General features: G+C 52.6%; 12 protein-coding genes across 12 annotated transcripts; 5 read left to right on the top strand and 7 right to left on the bottom strand.

The window, feature by feature from the left end:
• Positions 1–137: 137 nt before the first annotated feature.
• CC84DRAFT_1207389 (uncharacterized protein) lies at positions 138–1,258 on the top strand (the record flags this gene model as incomplete). The annotated part of the gene is made up of 5 exons (XM_018182099.1): positions 138–218; positions 512–665; positions 867–903; positions 954–1,054; positions 1,089–1,258. The coding sequence occupies 5 exons, from the start codon at positions 138–140 to the stop codon at positions 1,256–1,258; spliced, it is 543 nt and encodes a 180-aa protein (XP_018034599.1).
• Positions 1,259–1,637: 379 nt separating this feature from the next.
• On the bottom strand, positions 1,638–2,984 carry CC84DRAFT_1207388 (uncharacterized protein; the record flags this gene model as incomplete). Its single annotated transcript, XM_018182098.1, has 2 exons — positions 1,638–2,012; positions 2,109–2,984. The coding sequence occupies 2 exons, from the start codon at positions 2,982–2,984 to the stop codon at positions 1,638–1,640; spliced, it is 1,251 nt and encodes a 416-aa protein (XP_018034598.1).
• An 802-nt stretch (positions 2,985–3,786) lies between these two features.
• Positions 3,787–4,971, bottom strand: CC84DRAFT_1166324 (uncharacterized protein). The gene is made up of 2 exons (XM_018178930.1): positions 4,817–4,971; positions 3,787–4,678 (listed from the first exon to the last, which is right to left on the bottom strand). The coding sequence occupies exon 2, from the start codon at positions 4,506–4,508 to the stop codon at positions 4,008–4,010; it is 501 nt and encodes a 166-aa protein (XP_018034597.1). The 5' UTR covers positions 4,509–4,678; positions 4,817–4,971; the 3' UTR covers positions 3,787–4,007.
• A 325-nt stretch (positions 4,972–5,296) lies between these two features.
• Positions 5,297–7,895, top strand: CC84DRAFT_1150261 (uncharacterized protein). The gene is made up of 2 exons (XM_018176698.1): positions 5,297–5,644; positions 5,694–7,895. Exons 1-2 carry the CDS (start codon positions 5,345–5,347, stop codon positions 7,698–7,700), a joined length of 2,307 nt encoding a protein of 768 aa, XP_018034596.1. The 5' UTR covers positions 5,297–5,344; the 3' UTR covers positions 7,701–7,895.
• A 299-nt stretch (positions 7,896–8,194) lies between these two features.
• CC84DRAFT_1197687 (MFS general substrate transporter) lies at positions 8,195–10,025 on the top strand (the record flags this gene model as incomplete). Its single annotated transcript, XM_018181537.1, has 2 exons — positions 8,195–9,676; positions 9,966–10,025. 2 exons carry the CDS (start codon positions 8,195–8,197, stop codon positions 10,023–10,025), a joined length of 1,542 nt encoding a protein of 513 aa, XP_018034595.1.
• Positions 10,026–10,567: 542 nt separating this feature from the next.
• On the top strand, positions 10,568–11,180 carry CC84DRAFT_1219433 (uncharacterized protein; the record flags this gene model as incomplete). Its single annotated transcript, XM_018183081.1, has 3 exons — positions 10,568–10,724; positions 10,832–11,101; positions 11,161–11,180. 3 exons carry the CDS (start codon positions 10,568–10,570, stop codon positions 11,178–11,180), a joined length of 447 nt encoding a protein of 148 aa, XP_018034594.1.
• A 42-nt stretch (positions 11,181–11,222) lies between these two features.
• CC84DRAFT_1197684 (uncharacterized protein) lies at positions 11,223–13,131 on the bottom strand (the record flags this gene model as incomplete). The annotated part of the gene is made up of 5 exons (XM_018181536.1): positions 12,869–13,131; positions 12,647–12,677; positions 11,755–12,293; positions 11,397–11,539; positions 11,223–11,367 (listed from the first exon to the last, which is right to left on the bottom strand). Exons 1-5 carry the CDS (start codon positions 12,875–12,877, stop codon positions 11,223–11,225), a joined length of 867 nt encoding a protein of 288 aa, XP_018034593.1. The 5' UTR covers positions 12,878–13,131.
• Positions 13,132–14,667: 1,536 nt separating this feature from the next.
• CC84DRAFT_1150254 (MFS general substrate transporter) lies at positions 14,668–16,676 on the top strand. Its single transcript, XM_018176697.1, has 3 exons — positions 14,668–15,230; positions 15,284–15,629; positions 15,680–16,676. The coding sequence occupies exons 1-3, from the start codon at positions 14,923–14,925 to the stop codon at positions 16,616–16,618; spliced, it is 1,593 nt and encodes a 530-aa protein (XP_018034592.1). The 5' UTR covers positions 14,668–14,922; the 3' UTR covers positions 16,619–16,676.
• A 30-nt stretch (positions 16,677–16,706) lies between these two features.
• Positions 16,707–19,630, bottom strand: CC84DRAFT_895490 (HET-domain-containing protein). The gene is made up of 3 exons (XM_018187817.1): positions 18,895–19,630; positions 18,588–18,772; positions 16,707–18,529 (listed from the first exon to the last, which is right to left on the bottom strand). The coding sequence occupies exons 1-3, from the start codon at positions 19,494–19,496 to the stop codon at positions 16,743–16,745; spliced, it is 2,574 nt and encodes an 857-aa protein (XP_018034591.1). The 5' UTR covers positions 19,497–19,630; the 3' UTR covers positions 16,707–16,742.
• Positions 19,631–21,813, bottom strand: CC84DRAFT_895253 (uncharacterized protein). The gene is made up of 7 exons (XM_018187816.1): positions 21,601–21,813; positions 21,398–21,542; positions 20,767–21,281; positions 20,658–20,716; positions 20,299–20,606; positions 19,898–20,255; positions 19,631–19,830 (listed from the first exon to the last, which is right to left on the bottom strand). The coding sequence occupies exons 1-7, from the start codon at positions 21,671–21,673 to the stop codon at positions 19,765–19,767; spliced, it is 1,524 nt and encodes a 507-aa protein (XP_018034590.1). The 5' UTR covers positions 21,674–21,813; the 3' UTR covers positions 19,631–19,764.
• On the bottom strand, positions 21,620–22,737 carry CC84DRAFT_1166318 (uncharacterized protein). Its single transcript, XM_018178929.1, has 2 exons — positions 21,787–22,737; positions 21,620–21,711 (listed from the first exon to the last, which is right to left on the bottom strand). The coding sequence occupies exon 1, from the start codon at positions 22,611–22,613 to the stop codon at positions 21,954–21,956; it is 660 nt and encodes a 219-aa protein (XP_018034589.1). The 5' UTR covers positions 22,614–22,737; the 3' UTR covers positions 21,620–21,711; positions 21,787–21,953.
• Positions 22,738–23,683: 946 nt separating this feature from the next.
• Positions 23,684–23,875, bottom strand: CC84DRAFT_1095100 (uncharacterized protein; the record flags this gene model as incomplete). Its single annotated transcript, XM_018174600.1, has 1 exon — positions 23,684–23,875. A coding segment is annotated over one exon (192 nt), but the record flags the coding sequence as incomplete, so codon positions are not given.
• Between the last annotated feature and the right edge of the window lie 381 nt (positions 23,876–24,256).

The raw sequence follows: 24,256 nt of genomic DNA, 5'->3' as shown, positions 1-24,256 counted from the left end.
TCAATGGCCATTACGACAGGGCGCACGACGAGGAAACTCGACTAGTTACATCAAAACCATTGAGGCGTAATATTTAAATACTCAGAGTAAGTCTGGCATCAATCCAAGACATATCATTTCTACCATGACCACATGACATGTCAATTCACCGGTCTAGTCAATCAACCTGCAGCTTCCCATCGCTGACACAGCTGGGGTTCAGAGAGCCAATCATACAAGTGCGTAATAGAAAACCTACTGCACACGGTTTCCGCTTCACTTAGGCCTTGAGGACCCTCGCCGGAACCAAAGGAGTCATCTTCCCTTCTCACTGCGCACGGACAATTGATGCCTCGCGGGGCACATCCAGTCTAGCCCGGCATGGGCCGCAAGAGCGACTTTTAAAACGCGTCCGCCCGTTATCGACGTTCCCCTTTCTTTCTCACACGCTTTCTACAACTGCCCACTGACATGAGCAATCAGGCAAGTTTCACTTCTACTCCTCGACTATGACTATGACTGACACTCATAGGCCCTCCCCCAAACAGTGATAACACCCTACCCACGTCGGGTTGCGTACGAACGCCGGCGTGGTGGGGTGCGTGGCAGTGTGGATGCTCGTACACTACTTGCGATTGCAACTGGCAGCGGCTATCTTGATTTTCTCCCCACTGGAGTGATGCTCAGTGAGTCGCCCGCTTGTGCCACAGACGGTGCTAAAGGGTTGCTTGAAGTTTAGCCTGTAAGCCGGGTGCGTCGTGCAGCCTTCAAGCTGAACATGGGTCGAGTGCCAGCTCGTCGCCATGGGAGGTGCCATTACTTCTGGAGGTTTGCAATTTGTGAGGGCTTTCGCGACGGGGTGAGGTTGCACACACGTAATACCACAGTTGCGACAACTGGTGGTGCCCATCCGGATATTGAACAGTAAGTCCTTGCTCACTGACATGCTGCGTCTTCTGACTGACGCGTCGCAGAGAGAAATGCATTGCCAGGATGACTGAGACCGACCTTCGGGCCGCACCGCGCCTCACAACAAATAACGAAAACCGACAATCCGGCGGACACGCCTCTCATTGTAAGTACTCGCTTCCCTGTGACTAAGCTTTTAGCTCACGGCTGGATGACCTCAAAGATCAAGGCCTATATACACAAGGCCTCCACCATTGGTCATCATGGAAAATTCATCAGGCCTTCGCCAGCCGGTAACCTCAAGCAACTGACCACGCCTTCGCCATGGGTCATCATAGCAAGGCCTTCCGCCTTCGGTCAGAGAACCTAAAGACCACCTGAACTATCCCAACCAGTTCTTCTTATCAGGCTCACAATTAAACGAACGGTCTTCCCATATCTCTTCTTTGCCTTCCATGTGACGTGTCATGCTTGTGAATCTCATGTCTGTGAGTGACCTTTGCCATTGTATATGTTCATGTCATGGCGGAGTAGTAGAGTGAGATCTCATGACGGTGGACAAGGTCGTCGCCTGCGTCGAGCGTTCACATTCTTCCTGGTCAGACAATTTCTGGTAAAGGAAAGCATGATACTGGGGAACGCGCAAGAATGGAAGGGACTTTACTTCTTATCTGCCCTCCGCATCTCAAATCGATCTATGGTAGCCGTACAAGTACACTGGAGATAAGTCTCCTCGGTCAATCGCATCTCTAGTACCCGCCGCTCTTGTAGTACCACCCTGCCGTCTGGACCGGCTCTTCAGCGCCTTCATCTCGTCGCTGGTGACCTTTGTAGTACCAATCAGCGGTAGGAGTTTCTTCGACTTCACTCCGTCGCTCATGCTTGTAGTACCAATCCGCCGCAGGAACTTCCCCAGCCACGCTCCGTCGCTGATTCTCCGTCTTCCCCTTGCCACAGTCGCCAACGAGCTCGTCGACCTGGTCTGAGATATCGTAGAACGGGAACTGCGTACGATTCCCCGCTGTGCCTGGTCCACCAAGACCGACATCGCCAAAGTATGCGACAATTTGGTATATGCCGTCACCGACTTGGACTGGTGCTACGAGGACGGTGCCGGGGTCGAGCTATCCTCTGTCAGCAAAGTGCCACAAGAATGGACGGTCCAGCCACAGCCAAAGCTGGGAAAGACTCGGAATTGGACGAACGAGACTGATACTCACCTGAGGGAGCGGCACAGTTCCCTTATACTCCGCACTTTTCCATGCATTCGTCGACTCGAAGACACTGACACCGGCTGCGCTTTCCGCAACGAGCAGCACCTTAGATTTGTACTTGGGCGGCAGGTATATCGCATCACTAGGCGCAAAGCTGTGGTTTCCGCTCACAGGAACAACAGTCGGAACGCCCTTGCTCGCACGCGTGTCAAACTTCCACAGTGCGCCGCTTGCGTCGCCGTACGCGAGGAGTTCCCATCCAATTGCCGCGATACCTGTGAGGCCTTTGTCCGTGCTGTTGATCGTCGAGGGAAGATACCAGGGCGTGACTTTCTTGCCGTCCTTGGACACCTTGGTAAGCGTACCGGGGAATGTCCCAACGACGAATGTGTTACCAGCGGGGTCGTGCTCGACGTCCTGGAAGCCGCCATATTTGCCTTGAGAGGTAGCAGTCAGATTCACGCGGTAGATTTCCTTCTTCTGCTTCGGATCGTAAGACAAGAGCCAGCGGTCACCAGCGATGTTGGCGCCATTGGTGGGGAACTCGAGGGGACCGTTGGCGACGAGGGAAACACGACCAGTGCGAGAGTTTACGCCGACGCCGCCCATGTTGAGGAGCGGGTTGTGCGATATACCAGGAAACTCGACGATCTCATGGTGCTGAGTGTAAGGGTCGTAGATGCCGAGTGAGGCGTTCCAAAGCTGGCCGACGTAGAGCTTTCCAGTCTCGGAGTCGAAGTCTGCGTTCTCTGGGTAAAGCTGATATTGTGAGATTGTGAAGTTGCCTTTAAATGGTGGTCGCCGACTAGACGGAGACCCTGGATATGCAGTAACGACTGTGGCCGCTACTGCCAGGGAGAGAAAATTTGTGGGAAGGTGCATAATGGGTGCCAACTGTTGTGCTTTCCTAGGGGGAGATTGTAGCTGTTGCGGACTCCAGCACTCTTATACGGAATGCCTATTACGAGTGGCATCACACAATCGATGTCGTAAGTCATGTTGGATTATGTCAACATGTGGGATAAGTTTCGGGAAACCCGCGAGGTACCTTGCAGGACCGCATCCATTGCGCGCATCCCTGCTTAGACGAGTCATTTCCCAACATGGCGTTTGCGTGTTCGTCATGATAGGACGGTGCAAGTCGATGGTTCTATAAGCCTGGCAACAACGGGCCAATACCTCTTCAGCCAAGATCTCGATCGTATACTAGGTTGTTACTTTGGCCATGATGAAGTACAATTCGTTCAGCGCAGCCAAATATTTTCTGTGTTGGTTACTCAAACATCGGGCCAAGCAATTTGGTTCTCGGGCTAAGCCTCGGCCCGTCATGCAGAGTGCACACTAGTGCAGATCGACATATCAATCGTTCTCGGGTTAAATATCCGAATATATCCACTCCGTTTTCTGACATCCCATTTAATCATCTGCCCTGTGTCATAAGAACAGTTCATGAATTCAAGATGATTGGGAACGAAGAGCCGCGCGCCGCTTTGTTTGAGACGAGTAGGGATATTGTGAACATTTGCCAGATTAATAATGTCACAAAAGGCCGAACTTGTCTTGACCGGACTTCGGTGACTGATGATGGAACTTCTGTGTCGGTCAGGGAGGAGGCAAAGTCGCAAGATGTCAGTAGCGGGATGTGGGTCAACGGACTTTGGAGACGATGGATGCGAGCATGTAAGGGGATAGTAGATAATACTCCAAATAGATGATGCTAGGGATATCAAAAGTCTTAAGGCTCACCACTCCGTCTAAAACCTTCTTGAACGCCAAACAGGACCTCCCCGCATCCTCAACACTGCTTTGTATCATGCCGAATTCAGTCGCAGGCTATGCAATCGTGCTATGCTCGAATCGGCAACCTCCTTGTAATCTTCCTGTCGGGAACAACGGTACCTGTCTCTAGGGAAGTGTGGGCTTGGACTCTGGTTTGGTGCCGTCTGCCCAGTTCGGGTCCTTGCCAAAGCCCTTCCACATCTCCAGACGTTCCAAGAGCAGCTCATCAGACCAGCCCTTGACCTCAGCAGAGAGGATCTTCTTGGTTACCCATGTGAACTCGCCCAGATCTATGCTGCCCTGGTGTTTGCGCTCGTATTCGACCATCTGCGAGATGAGCTCCACTTTGTCCACATCGTGCACGAACTTGCTCTCAAGCGTCTCGCTGTCCTCGTACTCCTGCCATATGGCCCTCACTTGCTGGCCGTTGAGTCCGCCGCTGAACTTGCCCAGCAACTTGTGACAGATGTAGTCCATGGTTTCCGACTCGCGTCTGCTCTTCTCAGGCTTAGAGACGTTGTCGACAGGCGTGATGTCTCCCACAAGGGCTTCGGCCATGTCGTGTATGAGCGCCATGCGGGTGCACTTGGCCATGTCGAGCTTCGAGGTGAGCGAGGCGGGCGCCATCATAGTGATCAAGGACATGCGATACATGTGGTCGGAGATGGATTCGCAGTCGTCGATTCCGAAGCGACGCCATCCTGCGCGGTGGGTGGTCTTGAGGCGCTCGAGGAGGTGGAAGAAGGGAATGGGGGAGTCGGTGTTCTCGAGATAGCGGAGATTCTCGTTCTTCAGCACTACGTACATGTTAGCGGGAGTGCCCACTCGGGGTCTGCGGTTATATCATAGCTCAAGTAGACCCAGGGCACTTGTTCGAGGGTAGGCCACGAGATAACATGCCAGACAGTACACAGGGTAAAGAAGGTGTCGCATACGGACAGCGCTCCCAGTTCACGACATACCACTCTCTACCGACCAGGGGCCCTCCCCCTCCCCCTCCTTGCTCAGTTTTCCCGCGTTCGGCTCGTGGAAGCCATTGGTTTGTGTGCTTTCGTTGACAGTGCTGGACCGGCCTTGGGTAGTGCCGTTGGCATGCGGGGCAGCGGAGGCCGATGATGCCGTCATGGCTCTGGAAGGAAGTGCAGAAGGCCGGCACAAAGAGGAGAGGACCACGCGGGAGCAAAGACGGGAGCAGGAAACGTCTCGGTGCAGGAGCAGAGGGTGAGAGTGCGCGACGCTGGAAGGCGTGAACAACGCGGCGCGACCCAATCGAGGAAAACCTGATGACGGCGCCCGAGCGGGTGGCACGTCGACAATCGATAACGGGCGGGCTAGGCCTGGTTCAGGAAGGCGCCTGGGCATTGTTGTGGTAACAGCCTCAGGGTCTACCGACAGATGCGCAGTGGTGTGTAACGCGGATTCTCGTCGACACGGGCGCATATGGCCTGTCATATCCTACCGAGATGTCACGCGCTGCCTCGCAGACTTCCACTGTCCCTGGAGCCACGGCGAACGGGGTCGCGCGCAGCTTGTCTCTCAAAACAAACACCAAGCCCGCCCTGAGCAATCCGCTGCAGCCCTCCGACATCAAGCTCTTCGTGACCAATCTGCGCCTGCTGGACCTGGATGGGCGTCCCGACTGGCCAGACATCACGGTGCAGACCTTCTCGGCGAAGAATGCAGACCAGCGGCAGCGCATCCACGCCGTCGAGTGGGCCCTCTTCCGCCTGTTCGAGATATGGGACCCTTCCGAGACGAGCCAGGTAGGCGTGCTGCTGGTCCGGAACGTGACCGCGCTGACACCGTCTGCAGAAGCTCCAGCCCTTCTTCCCGCCCCTCGAGCCGCTCCAGTCGCGCAACCTGCGCATCGCTCTCCACCGCTCATTGGACGCATTGAAGAAAGATGGCGTTCTGGGGAGAGAAGCCGTTCTCCGGAAGACGATGCTGGATGAATGTAAGGGTGAAAAGTTCCACGAGATCTTGAGCTCCTTCTCCTCCGTAGTCCTGAAGAAATCATTGTCGACCAAACCAAGACGGCACGTTAACGAGGCCGTCGTGCGTACGTTGGCTACCTCGGCTGTACTCTCCAATGAAGCACAAACCTCTCTGCTCCCCCTGGCCATCGCGCACAAAGCTGCACTTACGAATCTGTTACGGGAAAAAGAGGAGAAGCGCAGGAGATACACCGACTTCGGGCTGCTCTTGGATGCGAAGGCACACGATATCAACCTTCGCATACGTAGAACCGTCGAGACACCTCGAGCTGCTAAGCCTGCTGTTCCACAGAAAGAAACGGATGCGATCAAGAAACAGTTGAAGGACAACTGGATCGGTGACCAGAAATGGGTGGACGTGATGCTGCACGGTGAGGACTTCCAAGGCGATGCTGGCTTTCTAGACAGCTCGTTCAGCAGGGTATGGCGAATTGTTGAGCAGGGTGGTCGGCTCGAGGATGCTATGCCGGAGATTGGGTTGTTGGAGAACTTGCAGCTAAGGGTCGACGAGCAAAAGACGAGATTGGAGAAGTGGAAGAAGTTTCATGAGAAGATGCAACGAGGAAGCCCAGTGACGGACCAGGGGCCAAAGACATTGACAGGCCCTGTAATGGACTTGAAGTTCGATGACCATCTTCAACTTCAACTACGGCCCAAGGCCTCCGAAAGCGAACCGGTGCAACGACCAAAGATGCGCTCAGCGTATGAGAATATTATCCTCGAGATGGACGAAGGGTTGCGTGAAGCAGCGTCGGCGAGATACAACCAGTCTTCTGCAATGACACGAAAGCGAGCCGGACCCGCTGCTCCCTCACCAGCACCATACCAGGAACTGCGATCTCACCCTACCAACCAGAAGACAGCCAGCTGGTCGGACAACCTGAAGAAGACGACAACATCAAAAATCGAGTCGAGAAATATCGTGCCAAGGAAGCTTTCAAACGTTGCCAGGCCGGCTGCTGCAAATCCGTTCGACTCTGAAGCGACCTTGCTAGGACAGGCGTCTGTGCCTCATACCTCGATGCCCGTCTCTCCGATGGACTCGTCCACGGAGCACCTGCCCAGTGAAGATTCGGAAAATAACGTTTCCGACCCCTCTCCGGCCGTCGCATCGCCCGGTCCGCTACCTCCAGCTGTACCGGTCTCGCCTCCTTCTTCCCCGCCTGCCCCAAGCTCGTACTTCCCTTCCGAGCCGCCCCCATTCGAGCCTCCATCGCTCAGCACCGAGGAAGCACTCGCTGCCCAGATCGTCTCCACCATCGGTGATGCTACTCCATCGCCAGTTAAGAAACATCAACCGCGTCTATCGTTGATGGAGCGCACACGCATGTCGATGGTCCGCACCACGAGCTTCGAACCCACTGACGAGTCTCCCTCCCTACCGCTACCAGAGCCGGCCACCGTGCAAGATAAGCATGCCGCTCTGATGGAACGCACGCGCCTCAGCATGGCAGCCATGTCCGCTCAACCTCGGGCTTCCCTCGCACCTAAGGAACGCAAGCCGAAGAGACAGTCTCAGGTTTTTCCAATCAACCAGTTTGACACACCGCGTGCCCGCAAATCAGAGTTTCTCACCGTGAAGGAGGAAGACCTTGAGAAGACCCCCAAGGAGGATTTATTCAGCGACGACGTGGACTATGAGAGAGTGTTTAAGAGTCGCCCAAGGATAGCCACTAGCCCTATCTTCGGGACACCGGCAGAGGAGAAGGACGAAGAAGGGTTCGATGAAGGCGTCACTGGTGTCGATCTCGCGGACGTGGACGACGATGACGATGAGGATGGCTACGAGCAGGACAGCCCGTTGAGGAGACGAACCTATCGATAGGAGGTAGTTATAATCACGTGGTTTCAGGTCCCAACCTGTAATGTCCAGCCGTCGTGTCAACCCCACTCTATTGCTGCAGCACCGGATCCAAAGCTTGGTAATGCATGGCTCAACCTGGGGTTACTCACGGTATTATGAGTGAACTGAGTAACTGTCATTGGCCAACGCATTCTTTCAGAAGGGTTGACCCGGACTGGTGGGAACGACAATAGTTGCGGTACCATGTGTTACCCCAGACTATGCGATGTAATGCACAACTGATGGGAAGTCCAGCGTACCACCCCACGGTCCACCCAGAGTTGACGATGGCCCTAACAGGTGCAAACTTGCGCAACTCAACTTTATCGGTACCAAAATCCCATTCTGTGTAAATCACATTTTTGTGCATACAGTTTAAAAGGTGAAGATGCCTCACCTACATTTGGTCCCAACCAAGACTTGACTACACAGTAAACAAAGTACAGCATACTATCCCACCTTCAATTACCAACAACATGGCATCCGCACCTACCACCTCTACCCTCATCAACGGCAAGCCGATCCCCGCTGCCCTCGAGGGCAAGCGCATCCTTGACGAATACGAAGATTTCGACAAGACAGCCAACGCCTGGTCCATAAGAAAGAAATGGACCCTTCTCACCATCGTCGCGCTCTGCCAAACGAGCATGAACTTCAACGCGGCCATCTACTCCAACGCTGTGGAGCCGCTCAATGAGCATTTTGGTATCAGCTACGCGCGCATGGGCATGGTGGCTTTCCTTGTGCCGTACGCTTTTGGCTGCGAACTTTGGGCCCCCTGGAGCGAAGAGCTGGGAAGATGGATCGTGATGCAGCTCTCGCTTCTCGGAGTCAACGCGAGCATCTTGATTTGCGGGCTCAGCCCAACTTTCAGTGGGATCATCGCGGGACGCGTTATTGGAGGACTGTCTAGCGCTGGCGGTTCTGTGACCATGGGTATGGTTGCAGACATGTTCGACTCCGACTCGCAGGCCCACGCCGTTCTCTGGGCCTCGCTCTGGAGCTGCCTTGGTGCCGTTATTGGCGGCATCTGTGGCGGTCCCATCCAGCAATACCTGCCATGGCGGTACATCTTCTGGATCCAATTGGGCTTCGGCTGCGTCACTCAGGCTGTTCACTACTTCGTCGCCAAGGAGACGCGCGCGACCAAGATGCTGGATAAGGAGGCCCAACGGTCACGAAAGTGTAAAAAGGACGAGATGTACGGGCCCAACGAGGCCATCAATTGGGGCAAGAAGTGGTACCAACGCTTCGACATCAAAGAAATCGCCGAGACCATGTGGCGCCCCTACAGAATGCTCTTCACAGAACCCATTGTGCTCTTCCTCTCGCTCCTCTCGGGCTTTGCCGATGCCCTCATCTTCAGCTTTTTCGAGAGCTACGGCTACGTCTTCGCCCAGTGGAGCTTCACTCCCACGCAAATCAGCTTGGCGCTGCTCCCCCTTGCCGGCTCCTATGTCGCTGGCTACCTCAGCTTCTTCCCCGTGGTCGCGCGCCACGACGCCCGCCGCCGCAGGGGCGAGGCCCTCCCACCCGAGTCGCGCCTCTGGTGGCTGCTCTTCCAGGTCGCGCTGCTCCCGCTGGGCCTGCTCGGCAGCGCGTTTGTGGCATCGGGCCCACCGCTGCACTGGTCGGGCGTCCTCGTCTTCAGCGTGCTCATTGGCGTGGCCAACTTTAGTATCTACTACGCCACCATCGACTACATGGTCGCGTCATATGGGGAGTACTCAGCCTCCGCTACGGGCGGCAACGGTTTCGCGCGCGACTTCCTTGCCGGCATGTGTGCGCTGTACACGGGCAGGATGTACAAGACGCTGGGGATCCGGAACGCGCAGCTTGTGCTGTTTGGCTTGGCGGCACTGTTTTGTCTGCCGGTTTGGGTGTTTTACTACTTTGGACCTGAGATCAGGAAAAAGAGTCGGTTCGCGGAGCAGCTGGCGGAGAAGAAGGAGAAGAAGGTGGATGAGAAGGCGACTGCGATTCAGCAGGAGAGGGAGAGGAGGGAAGCAATTGAAACTATGGAGACCATGGAGGTTTGTTTAGGCTGGGAAAGGGAGAGAGGCTGAATGGACGTGCAACGCAATTGGATGCTGTTCCACACCAGCACAGCCATTGTATACGCTTGAAGAGAAGCCATCGGAAATTTTGGAGTCGCAACTACTGTTTGGAGCTTGGAGAAATGTATACTGCGATTTTTTGCACATTTGTTTGCGTTCGTTCGATGCTGTCTCAACGAAAAACCCGAAGTCTTGTGGGTCGCGATCTGGGCGAGATCGATTACTGGACCCGGTAATCAGTGTCGCTTGAATAGATCATGATAGACTACTTGAGCATAGTTCGCGACTAATATATTACATTTCTAAGATGTCATGTTCGGATGACACATCCTGTAGCGCGAATCGCGAGGTAAACCGTACGTGGGCGAAGCTTTTCGTACCATGCTCGCCAGAGTATGCCTATGTAGCGTCTACAAGACGCAAAATTCGGCATGCAGGAACACCTTCCAGGCCCTCGCATGCACGTAAGATGCGGAAGCTGGACGTGCAGCCTCATGACGCTACGCGAGATCCCTGCGGGGAAAGTTGGGGTAAATGTACCGAAACCGGGGCGCCGTAGCCCAAGACTTTGGAAGAGCCTCCCCGGATAATAGACACGGCACTGCGCTGCGCTGGACTCTTCCCGCATGGATCGAGGCTATAAAGCCCGTATGTACATGAAGATGTCATTTGATGTTCGCGATTTAGCTTCCGCCCTTTTCCGCAGTGTGGATCTCTAGAAATATTCGCAGCGCTTCAGACATGCAACTTTTGAAAGCTCTCGCGTTCTTCGCAGCTTCAGTCGCATCCGCAATGGCACAGACTGCGCCCTCGCCGCCGCAATTGACGCTCATTTACAGCATGCAGGCGCTGCTTGGAGACAGGTTCTCGCTGGGACCCGTGCCAAACGGCCAGGAGCGCATCGTCATTCCCATTGTGGGCGGTACCTTCAAAGGCCCAAGACTGTCAGGTACGCAACATACTCACAGCCATTGCTGTCGATTGTATATACCCCCGGGTGTAATGCAGCTTGCTATGACGTCAGTCCCCATTCCGATCCAAACTCATACTTCCCAGGCAAGGTATTGAACCTCGGCGCGGACTGGCGCCTCACCGATGCTAATGGCGCAATTCGTCCCGATGCACGGTACAACATCCAGACTGACGATGGCACCAATATTTTTGTGCAGACGATTGGGCTGCCGCCGGGCAAGGACGGGCGCACGATGCTGAGAGGGCAGTTTGAGACGGCGACAAATGGGACGTACGCGTGGTTGAACGATGTTGCGGCTGTGGGGGTGTTGACGCGGAATGGCACGGCCAGCGTGACCATTGATATGTGGGAAGGTAGGTTTAACAGAGTCTGTGGAAATGATGTGTTAGACTTTTTACTGACGAGTGTGCAGCTACACCACCTGCATTGTAGGGTCAAATCAATGAAGCTGTCAAAGCTCACTCGATATCCACGTCAGTTCACGACGCCGTACGGTCGCTGTATACCCCAGTCAACCCGTACAGCTTCAGACAGCGTCTGCGCATGGCTCAGGCCATAAACATTCATATCATACAATGCATCATTCCATTGCCCAATCGTCTCATTCACAACCCCTTCACTCAACGCGTCGCCATAGTACTTGGACACCGCCAAGCGTTGTTGGGATTGGCCTTGACTACGCCGCGCAGTGTGACTTCATTTGACAAAGTGTTCGTGCCATTGTCGTCTGGCTGCCCAGACGCTGTGAGGGCGGCTAGGCACGTGTTGAAAAGGTCTTGTACGTACTCGCGCTGGAGCAGGACTTCGTATCACGTGCCCGATCTGTTCAAATGTCCGCTTACGAAATGGTCATAGTCGTAAGGGAGATTCTGATCGTGTGCTTTGATTAAGCCGGGGAGATTCTCCACCTCTCCGAGCCTGTCGTAAGGGGACCTGTTCGCAGAAATCAGAGATAGGTAGAGAAGTGTGAGCAAGATATTCAGCAATCGGGGCAGATGATGTCTACCGGCGTAAAAACCTTCTGGTACGGCGCATATGTAACGATGTTGCCAGGCTCATGATTTAGACCCAGATAATCGAGCTGTAGCGTTTGGTTGCACACATTGAGTGTGTATAAGTCAGAAAATGTGACAGTTGGGTAGGGCTGGTGTTGATAGTCTTGCACAGCGGCAAACCTTTCTGCTGTCTCATTGTGGCCGATGAACGTATCGATCTTCAGTGAGCCAAAAGAAGAAGAAGAAAAAAAGGCGCCTCCAATGTGGCCGATGTGCGAGTGGCTGTACATCACCTGCGAGATTGGCAGAGACGTGATGTTACATATGGCGCGAAGCAGGTTAGTGCCTATGGTGGGTGGTGCATCAATCACAATGACAGAACAACATTTTACGAAGAAGATGTTGTAGTATATGCCATCTGTCACCATGCAGATACCTTCCATAAAAGTCTCGAGACGGTAGCTAGTGCTCTTGTTGATCGGTGGACTTGATGCGTTGGATGGAAGTGGGGCGTAAGTGGAGACTGCAATGTTTTGTGCCGATGCGGAAGCTGCGTAGACTCTGCCAGTTGGTAGTAAAGGTAGAGAAACAAGGGTTTCCATGGTAACTGAGAGCATCTCGTCCGTTGACATGTGAGAATTATCAGCTCTGTGCAGCTGCACAAGGGTCTTTTATAGGTCGTTCCGCATGGTTTGGGACAGACCTAACTTTCCTCTTCGAGGCAGATACGAGTACCACAAGCATCCTACTTTATTTTAAGTGATCATGTTAGTGCACGTACACTAGATCGGGAAGGCTCTAATCGTACCAAAGCTGTCAAGCGGCCATCGGGTGTGCTGCATCATGTAATGACTCCACATTCACCCTACGCTGAGTGATACATTTCCTAGGCGTTTTAAATACTCGTGCGCCCTATCACAGAGCTTATGAATGTCTGGATATGACTAGTCGGTTGATATCTCTCTCGCTATATGCTCCTAGGGGACAACTCCACCATGTATTTGCAGCTTGTGTAATCTCTCTATGACAAAGTCCAGGTTTGCCTCCATAAATAGTCCGGGACATAGCTGCTGTTCTTTCTAGATGTACGCCTCTTGCAATTATATGCGTACTCATGAATCTGACGTGGCGCATCGAGCGATCACTTTATCACCTGCGCCGCGACAGCGAGGCTACTCCGTATACTCCGAAACAGGCGATCGCAGCCCCAAGCGACAAAGGATGTTCCGAAGTGGTTGGTTACAATGTAAATATCGTCATATCAAGGCAGTTCGAAGGTCGTAGAGTGCAAGTCGTTCCTGCCGGTGACCAGGTCTCTGTGTGACGAAAATCGCCCCCTAGACTGTGCAAGATTACAGAGAAATTGTCATTACTTTTTTTAAAGAAACAGTAGCAGCGCAATCGTCGATGGATCCTGAAGCTTCGGCTCTGGGCGCGTACTACGCGAGTTACTTGCGTCTCGAGTTCCACACTTTGCTCTCGCGACGCGTGGATTCCAAGGCAATGGTTGCGTCTTTGCTGCAATCAAGGTGCTTTGGATGCTACAGCTACCCCAAGATTGGTAAATTCCTCGTGGTTGGGACTAATTGTGCTCTCTATACACTGCCGCCACGTTCTCGCTCAACGCAGCTCTTGGCTCGGAGTTGTATTCGATACTAGGTTGCACGCTGTTGGCTACTTTGATTTTGAGCATTACCGAGATGAAATCGAGTCCCGAAATTATGTTGCGGTACTGGTTGGTTCATACTCAGAGCGCTGCTGCATTGATACAGGCGCGAGGATCCAATCGAGTGACGGCTCGCTGTGGCGCGGCCATTTTTCAAAATTTTTCAGTCAAATCCTCGTGTGTTATATCCTTGGCAAATGACAACTCCCATCAATTGCGGGATATCTGGAGAAAAATTATTGACATCTGGTGAACCAACACCATAACACCCGCTCTGGTAATAGCACGGGCTCATGTACCGTTTTGCCTACTTTGCTCCGACTCGAAGGGGTAATCTCCCCGTAAATGTGGCTGCACGGGAACAAAATGTCATCGAAGAGGCTTTAGCCATACACTGTGCTACTGAAGGAATCTTTCTGGGAGTCAGATTGTACTGGCGATACGAGTCACAGCCTATTGATGGTTGTGACCCACTGCTCTCTCATCAGCATCATTACAATTCGCTTCTTGCGGCTCGGGTATGGAACTATAGGCGCACTGCAATGATCTTTCTCTTCACTATCATCGCAGATGCCGCGGCAGCTTGCCGAGTTGATAATAGCTTCGATAAGCTAGCAGAAACATACGTCGGCCATGCCAGGATGTTGATAAGAGATACAGCGCTGGAAATTCTCGCAGGAATCCCTCAGGTGTTGGAGGGCCTGAAAGGCAAGAGTCGAAGCACCCTTGCCATTCGCAAAATTCGGCCGAGCCCTGGTCTTCGGTTGCGCCCATGTAACAGTATGACGAGAGGGTGTTCAAGCAGACACAGCCGAACGATGTAGTACTCCCCTGCATGAACATGGCCGAGTTCAATGGCCTGTGTGTTCTACCGCACAATGCACGTATGTGGAGCCCCAGATACGCGACCGATTGCTGAATGTGCTGGGGGAGGGCGGTCGGATCGTGCAGTTTGTGCAACAACAAGTACTTGCCAGCAATGCGAGGCTAAACTACGGCGGTCCTGCCGCTCACGATATTCGGGACGAGTCGATTCATACTTATGTTCACTTTAGGTGGGAACGGAGGCTTTAGGAGTTGTCCAGGGATACCGAATCTAGCAATCCAGCATTGCTTAGGAAGGGTGCGATTGGGAATTGGGGTAGCTTGAACTAACGAACACGCTAGTCAACAAAGGGACAAGCGCTATCGCAGTGTCTCCGCTTCTGATGAATTCCGCATGTCCCTCAACGTACGTTTCCGTCTCACAATCCTTAGTCCCATATTACCCCTCCTAAGTATCAGGTTCGGCGCGGATCGCTAGCCAAGGGGCTACTGCTAAACGATTGCGTATCTTGTAAAATGGGTTTAAGACGGAAAGCAAGTTGTAGAGCGGAATTCACCCCGCACGCAACCTTCGGATCATCTTATACCGCGGTCTTCGCTCTTTGAGACATCACGCACTATCCAAACCTTCGTACTCGGGGTCGTGCATACTACTCGCAACTCCCAGAATAATCTTCACTACATCAACATGGCAGATAGCCTAAATAACGATGGAGACACTAAAGTACCGGGTACTGTCCATCTTGTCGACCTTTCGGGTACGATGACTGGACGTCATGCAGAGAGCGGCCAAAGGGATATCGTGCTTATTCCTTCCCCTTCTTCCGATCCGGATGATCCACTGAACTGGTCTCCGCATCGGAAAGCGCTCAGCACGGTCTGCATGTGCATATACACACTTATGGTGGGCATTGCGAGCGCCGCTATATACTCCGTCCTGGTACCGATCAGTGAAGAGACGGGGATATCTCTATACACTTTGAATCAAGGCACTGGGTTAGTCAACGTGTGTCGAAGCTATGAAATGAAGCCCTAATAGTGTCAATCAGTTATATGTTCTTGTTCTTCGGTTGGGGCTGTCTCGTGTGGCAACCACTGGCACTGCAGTATGGGAAGCGTCCAGCATACCTCTTGTCCATGTTGGCCACGCTCGCAACCCAAGTATGGGCTGCACACACCACAACCAATGGGCAATGGATTGCAAGTAAAATAGTGCAGGGCTTTGCCGGTGCTCCGATTGAGAGTCTATGCGAGATCAGTGTGACTGATATCTACTTCACTCACGAAAGAGGGCGATATATTGCACTTTACGGCCTTCTACTTGCGGGATCCAACTTCTTTGCTCCTATTATTGCAGGATTTATTGCGGATGGCCAAGGGTGGAGATGGGTACTGGTGCGTAAGGCTTCCTGGCGACGCAGATGACTATGTTAACCGCGAGATAGTATTGGTGCGCCATCTTCAATGCGGTCGGCTTCGTGTTCGTTTTCTTCTTCATGGAAGAAACCAACTTCGTCAGAACACACTCTGGCATAGCACCCGGTACATCAATCATCTCAACTCCCACCAAGTCTGAGGCACCCATCACTACCACCGTCCGTCCCCGTCGCAAAACCTATCTCGACAAGTTAAAGCTTTTCCAAAAGGCCGACCTCCACAAGCCGAACGAGCTCAAAGGTATGATGACACGCCCTCTGACCTTCCTTACTTTCCCGGTGATCTTCTATGCCGGTTTCTCCTATGGCTCCAACCTCGTCTGGTTCAACGTGCTCAACGCAACCGCTTCGCTGATTCTCAACGGGACCTATGGTTTTTCTGCTAGTATCGTCGGCGTGTGTTACGTCTCTCCGCTAATTGGCGTTGCTGTTGGGGCGGCGTACACAGGCTGGCTAGGCGACGCCTTCATCGTGCGGAAAGCACGCAAGAACAACGGCATCATGGAATCTGAGCACCGGTTGTGGCTTTTCGTGCCATCACTTTTGTTCATCCCATTCGGACTGATACTTTGGGGCGTGGGTTCAGCGCATCATATCCATTGGTTCGGCCCTGTCTTCGCCATGGGCGTCATTGCTATGACGAATTCAGTAGGGTTACAGGTGAGTGTCGCATACTGCATTGACTCGTACCGCGCGTTGTCGGGTGAGGCTATAATCACAGTCATCCTCGTGCGCAACACAATGAGCTTCGCTATCGGGTATGGAATCACGCCGTGGGTTGAAGATATGGGGCTTCAGAATTGCTTCATTACAGCAGCATTTGTCGGGCTAGCCCAGGTGTGCACGGTATTTGTAATGATCAAATATGGAAAGAGGTTGAGGGAGATGAGTGTTTCGAGATACAAGGGCTACGTGGATGAGATGGCGAAGAGCGGGATGGCCCATTGATGTCGAAATAGGTCACAGGGACTAGGGTCTGAGGTCATGATGAGTTACACCTTGCGGGTAGAACAATAATTTACCGTTCAGAATTGATCAATCCGGTGAAGATGCCTAAGGGAGTAGATAACCATCAAATTATGTGGATCTGCCTCTGATAATCCTTGACCACTTCTTCCCAAGGTTGATTTCGAAATTGATGTTCCCAAATACCCACTCTCCTATAAACGTTTCCTTCAATGACATCTGTATGTATAACCCTCAAATCACGGAGTTTCTGACCATCCAAGCCGGATTCTACCTGTTCGGAGCCTTGATGTTGGACTTTTGGGAGTTGTGCCTCCCAATCCTTGTATTCGTCTTCATTCACTCTCTCTAACACAAGCCCCCAGACAAAACCCACTTCATTCGGCTCGAGATCATCTGGCCATCGTAGAAAAAGAACCACAGACAGATCTTTATCTCGTATCGGTCGATGGTTACCTCTTGGGTCTGGTGTCCACTCCCTTGAGAACCCCTTGTATAACTCGATGTATCTCCCCTCAGGCTTGGCTTTATGTTCAAAGCGTCCATTACACGACTTTGGTGGGCTTACAGCCAGTACCACTGCCTCCATCGTCAGGATGGCGAGACCTGGGCCGTTCACGTTTGAGCTGCTTGGCCAGAAATCGATGCCAATGACTTTGCAGTCCATTTTTCCTTCCACGATATCCGGGATCAATGCCCCGTTATGGTTCAGAGGTCGTGAAATTGAAGCCCAAGACCAACTTGGCGCATAATACTGATGTATAGGCGGGAGGCGAGCAGTACTCTCGTGGCGGAAAAACTTCAACTCCTCGATCTCCCACAGAAGCGACTTCTCGATATCGGCCTCCCAGTGCCCAGCTATGTAGCGTCCGCCAATGTGATGCTTCATTGCAGATGCCATGCCAGCAACAGCGGGTAGGCGATCGGTGTCCTTCGTGACGAGCCGCTGGGTGGCTTCCTCAATAAATCTGTACCAGATAGGCAGCCAATCTTTCTTAGCATGTTTTGAGTCAGGCGCGAGATTTGATGTTATGTGCGCCCCTACCTCGTCGGGATCTTTTATAGAAGTGGGTTGCGGATAACACTCGCAGGCTGTTCCCTCCTTACAACTCCAGCCCAATTCTGCGTGCGCGAACCACAAAACCCGACGCGAAAGAGCGATCTCTTGTAACGTCCAAAGGCGGGATTCTAAGTAATCTGAGGGCTGTGGATCTGGATCGGTTTCTGGACCCATATGAATGAAGAAGAGGTCCCAAGTATCAACGTAATCTCTACTTGCAACGACTGTGCCTTTTCTGCCGCTAGAGAGTTGAACCTCGGAAATGGCGGTCGCGGCTTTGAATGGGTGGGTACCGCTGCAAGTATATAGCCCCGTGTCGCATCCGGGGGAATGTAGCGCTGCCAACGTGAGTAACGCATTCGCGTAGACCGAACACATTGAAGAGGATTCTTGGACCCAGTCCTCTTCATCGCCTTGGATGATACACAGTCGATCCATCCAGATATATTGTACGCCCAGCTGTCTCGCAACGACCAAAGCGTCCTGACATGTCTTGGGTAGACTTTCAAGCACGAAGCCAGACTTGAGTTGGTCCAGTGTATCTTTCGTTGTCTTCAACGACTCGCCTTCGCCCCAACAGTACGATAGGGCCAGGTAAGAGCCTTTCTCGCCTGGCACAGGGATGTATAAGTGAGGGTTGCGTGTTGAAGAACCGACTGCTACCAAACGCGTTGGAAGCGAAACGTATGTATTCGCGGATCCGCAGGCCGAATGATTTTGCAAGCAATGACGGAGCCATATCCTAGCTATATCTACTCCATGCTGGCTGAAGAAGGTTCGATCAATTGTATAATCCACCTTGCGAATAAAAGCATATTCGCGAGCTACTTGTTCTGGGCATAGATTAGCGATGGAGTTTCTCGAATCAAAAACCCAGTCAGGAATAAATACCATCATCGGTGTATAATTCAACTCGTTGCTTTGTACCGGTGTCGTCCCGTATTCCCAAGAAGGCGGATTCCGGTAAAGGATCGCAGTCGGCTTTCTTGACCGAGTCAATATGTGACACAGGGCCACTGCACAACTTGCCTGCAATACTGCAGAGAAGTTCATCAATAGGACTAACAGCGTGTCCCCTAAGGCGGTTACGCAGTCAGCGTGAGTCAAAGCAGAGTGATGTGCCTCTCAGCTTAGCGAGAAATAGATCTTTTCTTTCGCAAAAAAGACCCATCCACGCCATACGAGCTGGATTCCTCACGCTTGTATCCATGAGTCGTATTCTAAATCCCGAACTCGACTTCTATCCCTAATATGTGTGGATCTGGTCATGCCATGTAGAGTGCTCCGGTATGCTGGCATGTTGTAAGCATGTAAAGCTGGAAGGTAATTGGTATGGGGAGCGGACTGAAGATTGTCACATCCTGGGCGGGCATGAAGCTCACTTATTATCGCTCCCTGGCTGACAGGATCGAGATGCGCAGCGTGACAAGCCTGAAAACGTGCCTTGTACGTTAACAGACAGTGGGGTGCGTCGAAGGCGCATGAACCTGCAAGGGTTCCAACAGGATGTGCGAGGTATATGATTCGACAACACGCTCGACAGTCTCGGGCCGGTCCGACAATGAACAGTTGCGTAGGGGTTGGTGGGATGTCGATCTGACTGTGCCACATTGGATTCGGATCACTCGAGACATACGCGCCCGGCCGAGCTGTCATCCTTGCACAGGTTGACCAATGTAAGGACATTGTCAACCATGGTAGTGCATGAGTATAGTATGTGCCACACTTGGAACATGCAAAGCACCCAATCGTGTTTGGTGCTGGCATGGGCTCAGGATCTGTGCGACGAAAGCGATTCATTCACTTAACACGTCTTTCACGCTTCAATAGGAGAGTGTCGGAAGAGAGAGAGAGAGCGATCCTATGACGCCTGTGTCATTGCTACCAGTGGGCCGAAAGGATACCACTAGAGAGCAGTTTCAGTACTACAGGTCTCCGAATTACATCTCTGATATGACATAAGGTACTCAAGACTTTGTCGCAGTCGCACGAACGTCGCCCACTCATTTTCTCCTGGCATTTCCCATTTCCAGAACTGCAGGAAATCTATTCTGGGACCAGCAGTAAACTAAACAGCAGCCATGGCAGGCCCATGACGCTGGTCTAGATGATCGTAGTCAAGTTCGAACTCTCGCTGTAATATTTTAGTCAACACCGGCGTCGAATAGCCCACGAAGGACCTGCATGATCGGACGACTTACCCGCTCCCTCCGCCAGTTTGTAACATCGAAAAACAAGTACCATCCACGCTCAACTTTCGGCGACAGTCGTACAGGTGCTGGTAGATCGGGATCCTTCATCATCCATTGCTGCAGCTTAGTATGCCACCTCCAGTCGCGATTGTATAATTCGTTTGCAGCAATCTCCTGCATTATGTCTCGTGGGAATTGGTAAAATATGGCAAGTAGTGTCTCTGCAGAGAAGCTAGTCACTTTGGTATGCAGCGGCGGTACGTTCGTCACTGTATAGGCTGCAGGGAGCTTGAAATCTGGAGGTATTACGGGCTTGGCGTTAGATTCCACGAATGGTGAGCCAAAAGTAGGGTGCAAGGGAGAGTTACTACTACGTTAGCAAAGCAACCACAGGGAAGCGAGCACCTTACTCCGGGCGGCTGAGGTCGAGCCCCAACACTGTAAGATCTTGCCCAACCGCAAGCGAAGAGTAGTCAGGACTATCCATAGGTATCATCGAGAGAAGTCCTGGGAGGGTATATCGCTCCGCCTCTGTCATCTCTGCCAACTTCTTGTGTGGTGCTTGCCCGTTCGGTGATCCCACGGTATCAGAGCCGAACGCTGACTCGAACTGGTTTTGCTGCGGCCGCTGTCCAACTGGTGGTAGATTCTGCGGAGTTGAACCCATGAAAGACATGCTTTGTATATTTCCTAATGAATGTCCGGCGCGTGCGTTGTTCTACTCGGTCCTTTAGTGGCAGCTTTCGAAGCGTTCATCGGATCAACTTACGTCTGTAAGGCCCGGGGTTCCCCCGCCGCTGCGCATATTCTCAAAGGGCGACCGAGACGCTGATTCACTTGGTCAGCTGGTCGTTGATAATCGAGGTGGCAAAACAAACCTGAGGCAGCAGTTATTCCTCTGCCCCCTAAAGTTGGGTTGATTGCCCGGTCTTGCTGCGAGTCGGTGGGACTTGAGAGACCGTTCCTTGTCTGTCCAAGCCCAGGGAAAGCATTTGCGTTGGCAGTGCCGCCGTAGGCTGCAGCGTTTTGTATCATACCAGTTCTTCGATCAGGCCCGACATCAGCACTGCCTCCTAATGGCGGAAACTCATCGATATTGCCCGTCTGAGGTTGGGCAGAGCCTGACAATTGTCCAACTCCTGACTGTCCTCCAAACCTGTAATCATCCCCACCTGCCGAGAACTGGCCTTGTGCGGTGCTCACTCCTTCGTCGTGCGCTTGATTCAGCGGTTGGTTCGCAGGCTGACCAACCTGGCCTTGTTGGGTGCCTTGCCCCTGCGGTCGTTGGATCGTAGAGTGCTGTTGCGTCGTACGTAGCGTCGGATTTGACCACATTTGTTGTGCAGACGTGTTCTGCTGTGCTTGCGGCGCGCCTGACAACGAAGGAAACTCTCTGTCATCGCGAACATTTAGCTGGAAGTCCTCTTGCACTTTCGACTGACACGAAATGATGGCGCGACAGCGTGCCTTTCTTTTGGTGTTGCGTAGCCTCATGGTTCATGGACTTACTCAAGATTGAGGGGGGTGTGGGACTGAGAGCTGCCAATTGTTTGTGCGAAGCTCGACAACCCACCGCCGTTTGCTCGCGACTGTGCATTAGGGAGACCGGGAGCCGCGCCCATGGGTCCGCCGAATGCCCATTGCGATCCGCTGCCTGCCACAAACAATGCAGTTAGTTACGACCCGGGTAGTCGACATAAGCGCAGGCTCACCTAGCTTTCCGTTTTGTAACCTGTTGCCGCCCAGCGGGCCACCGCGGGCGCTATTCTGTTGGTTCTGAAACATGCCCGTGGGAATGTTTCGTAGTGTTTGACCTCCTGGTCCTGCATCGCACTATTAGCGAATGGACCTCTCGGCGAGTATGTGTGGTATGTGAGGATAGAGATGGGCGTGTGTACGAGGGTTGGAGTGAAAGCTGGTTCGAGCTGAGCTCTAGATGGCACTTTGCCGTGGCGTCTCCTAGGTTCCTGCAACGCAGCTGCAGTGCGCAAACGAACGGAGACGTAGGACGGGAGTAAGGCACGTATGCGCAAGGCGGCGGGCTTCCAGCAGTGTAGGTGCGGGCTCAAACGACTTCGAGGAGGAACAGACCTGGTCGATTCATAGCGCGCTGCAACTCTTCCAGGCTCGTAAATTGGCCTCGCGGGTCGGTGTAGCTGTTTGTCGTTGGTGGAGTGTACAGTTGCGCTTTGGCAGTCGTGCTCGCGTTGTCGCAGCTGCAAGTCTTGGCTTGGGGATCGGAGCGGGCTCGCCTAATTAGCTCCTTCTGTATTGGACTGGAGCTGCACAAGAACTGGTGGATCCCAACTGTGTCCTTCAACACCAACCTTGGGAGCGAAGGCGCGCATAACATCCACCGGGCTCGATATGCGCCTGCAAGTTCGTGGTCCTCGTCACCACCAAATGCTCGTGTATTGGACCCGGCATTGGCGAAAAGGACAAATGCTATGAGACAACGGTAATTCAGCTTTGTGATGTCGTTTACATGTGTGTTAGAAGCTACTCGTCTTTGCGCACATGCTAATCCGAGCAGTTGAGTTGTGCATGGCTTCCGCATGGCAAATGGAATCGTTGTAGATGGCGTTGCGCAGCCCGAGTGGGCGCCAACGAGAAGGCATGCCTCATGCCTCTTGAACTCGGAAGAATAGCCTTCTTTCCTTTCCTTTAGGGAACCACTTAGATAGGTTCTGCGAAAGTCGGTCGTGGTATGGATCCTGAAGCTCATCTCTTGCTCTCGGAGGCAGTGCCGTTCAGCAGAAGGCTGTGACTATGTGAATATGCAGGGCTTCACTACATCTCAGATCAACCCGGCAAAATCGAATCAACATGACTCCAGTCTAGATGCGAAGAGTGCACCTTTCAATAATCTGAACCTTCGATGAAGCCATGCGTGAAGCTAGGTAATGCCTAGTCATGTGATACTGTATATACCTAGGTCCCCAAGTACAACCCGCGGGCGCGTGCGCGTGAACAATGTGTCTCAAGTTGCGCGATCAAATGCGTTTCGGCCTCTACGTCACATTCAAGAGCGACAGGCAAGAGCCTCACCATTGCAGTGCTCGCTTCGACATCTAAGGAACCTTGCGTCTACATGTAGTGGCTTGATACCGGTATCGCTCTGCATCCACACGTTTCGACTCATAATGATTTTCATGCTGTTTTAACTCTATTCATGCAAGCTTGCATGACTCGGCGCGTTCTTTTGCCCCAAAACAGTTAGCTTCAGATCTGACGAAAAATGACTCACAAGTGGCCAATCAGAGCAAGGTCCCCTGTCTGCGTGGTGAAAGGGCAGAGCAACGAACTTTGGGGGCGCTGTGAGAGGGTTGTGAAAGACGGTCGATGTTGGGAGACGAAGAATGAGGTAGCGAGTTGACCACAGCTGATACTTCATCGAACGCATGTAGTAGAGAACAAACGGGGCAAACCTTACCCATATCAAACGTTCTCTGGGTGAAGCACACAGCAATGCAAGCAAGGAGTGCAACACTCCTGCCTCATCTCGACTCATCGTGATAGAAAGTGAGCAGCTACGGCATCCACGAAGGTATAAGACTCCGTAGAATAGACATGCCAAAGAATCAAGATATCAATTGATCTACAGTGACCATAACAGTTGCGTGAGTGATACCACCCCCATCTCGAAGCCATGGAGATTAAAACCCATTTTTGCCGATATGAACGTTTTTGAACAAACACGCAATGATCGAGTTTTCCGACATCGTCTGAGAACATGGCCAGCTTGAACAAAACCGAAAGGAAAGATACAAAGGAAAGAAGCTGACACCAATAGATTTACTTCTTCGCAGCAAGCAGTGCGCGGAGGGTCTCAACTTCTCCCTCAAGCCTAGCACAGCGGACTTTGAGAGCATCACGCTCGGTTTGCGTGTCTTTGAGCTGAGATTCCAACGTGTTCATTTGGTCGACACGCTTCTGACGATAGCGGCGAGCTGCCATTGTGTTGGCTTTTCGCTTTTCAACGCGCGCTGGGTCGGTAAGAGGAGTAGAAGAAAACTTTGATGCGGGCAATTTGGTGGAGCTTGTCTCTGGTGACGACGAATTCCTATTGTGTGAGTTTGACGAAGCGGAAGAACCAGAATTCGAAAGACCTGAGTAGATTAGTAGATGGTCGCAGACAAGAGGCGACTGTACATACCTTTCTCCATAGATTGTGACACGTGTGTGCTGTAAATTGTAGTATCCGGAAGAGATTGCATAGTCACGACGTCCAGTCCGCCGGTAGACACCAGAGGGTAAGTCGACAAGTCATCGCAGGAAATCGTGACAGAGGTAGGTTGTAATGAAAAAGCGCTCCAATCAGGATGTTCGTAAACCGAATGCGATTGGGGGGTAGCAAGAAGGTCGCCA

Source organism: Paraphaeosphaeria sporulosa (genome assembly GCF_001642045.1).
Source record: "Paraphaeosphaeria sporulosa strain AP3s5-JAC2a unplaced genomic scaffold CC84scaffold_7, whole genome shotgun sequence".
NCBI lineage: Eukaryota > Fungi > Ascomycota > Dothideomycetes > Pleosporales > Didymosphaeriaceae > Paraphaeosphaeria > Paraphaeosphaeria sporulosa.
The sequence above is the reverse complement of the archived record's forward strand: the minus strand, read 5'-3'. Positions and strand labels throughout refer to the sequence as shown.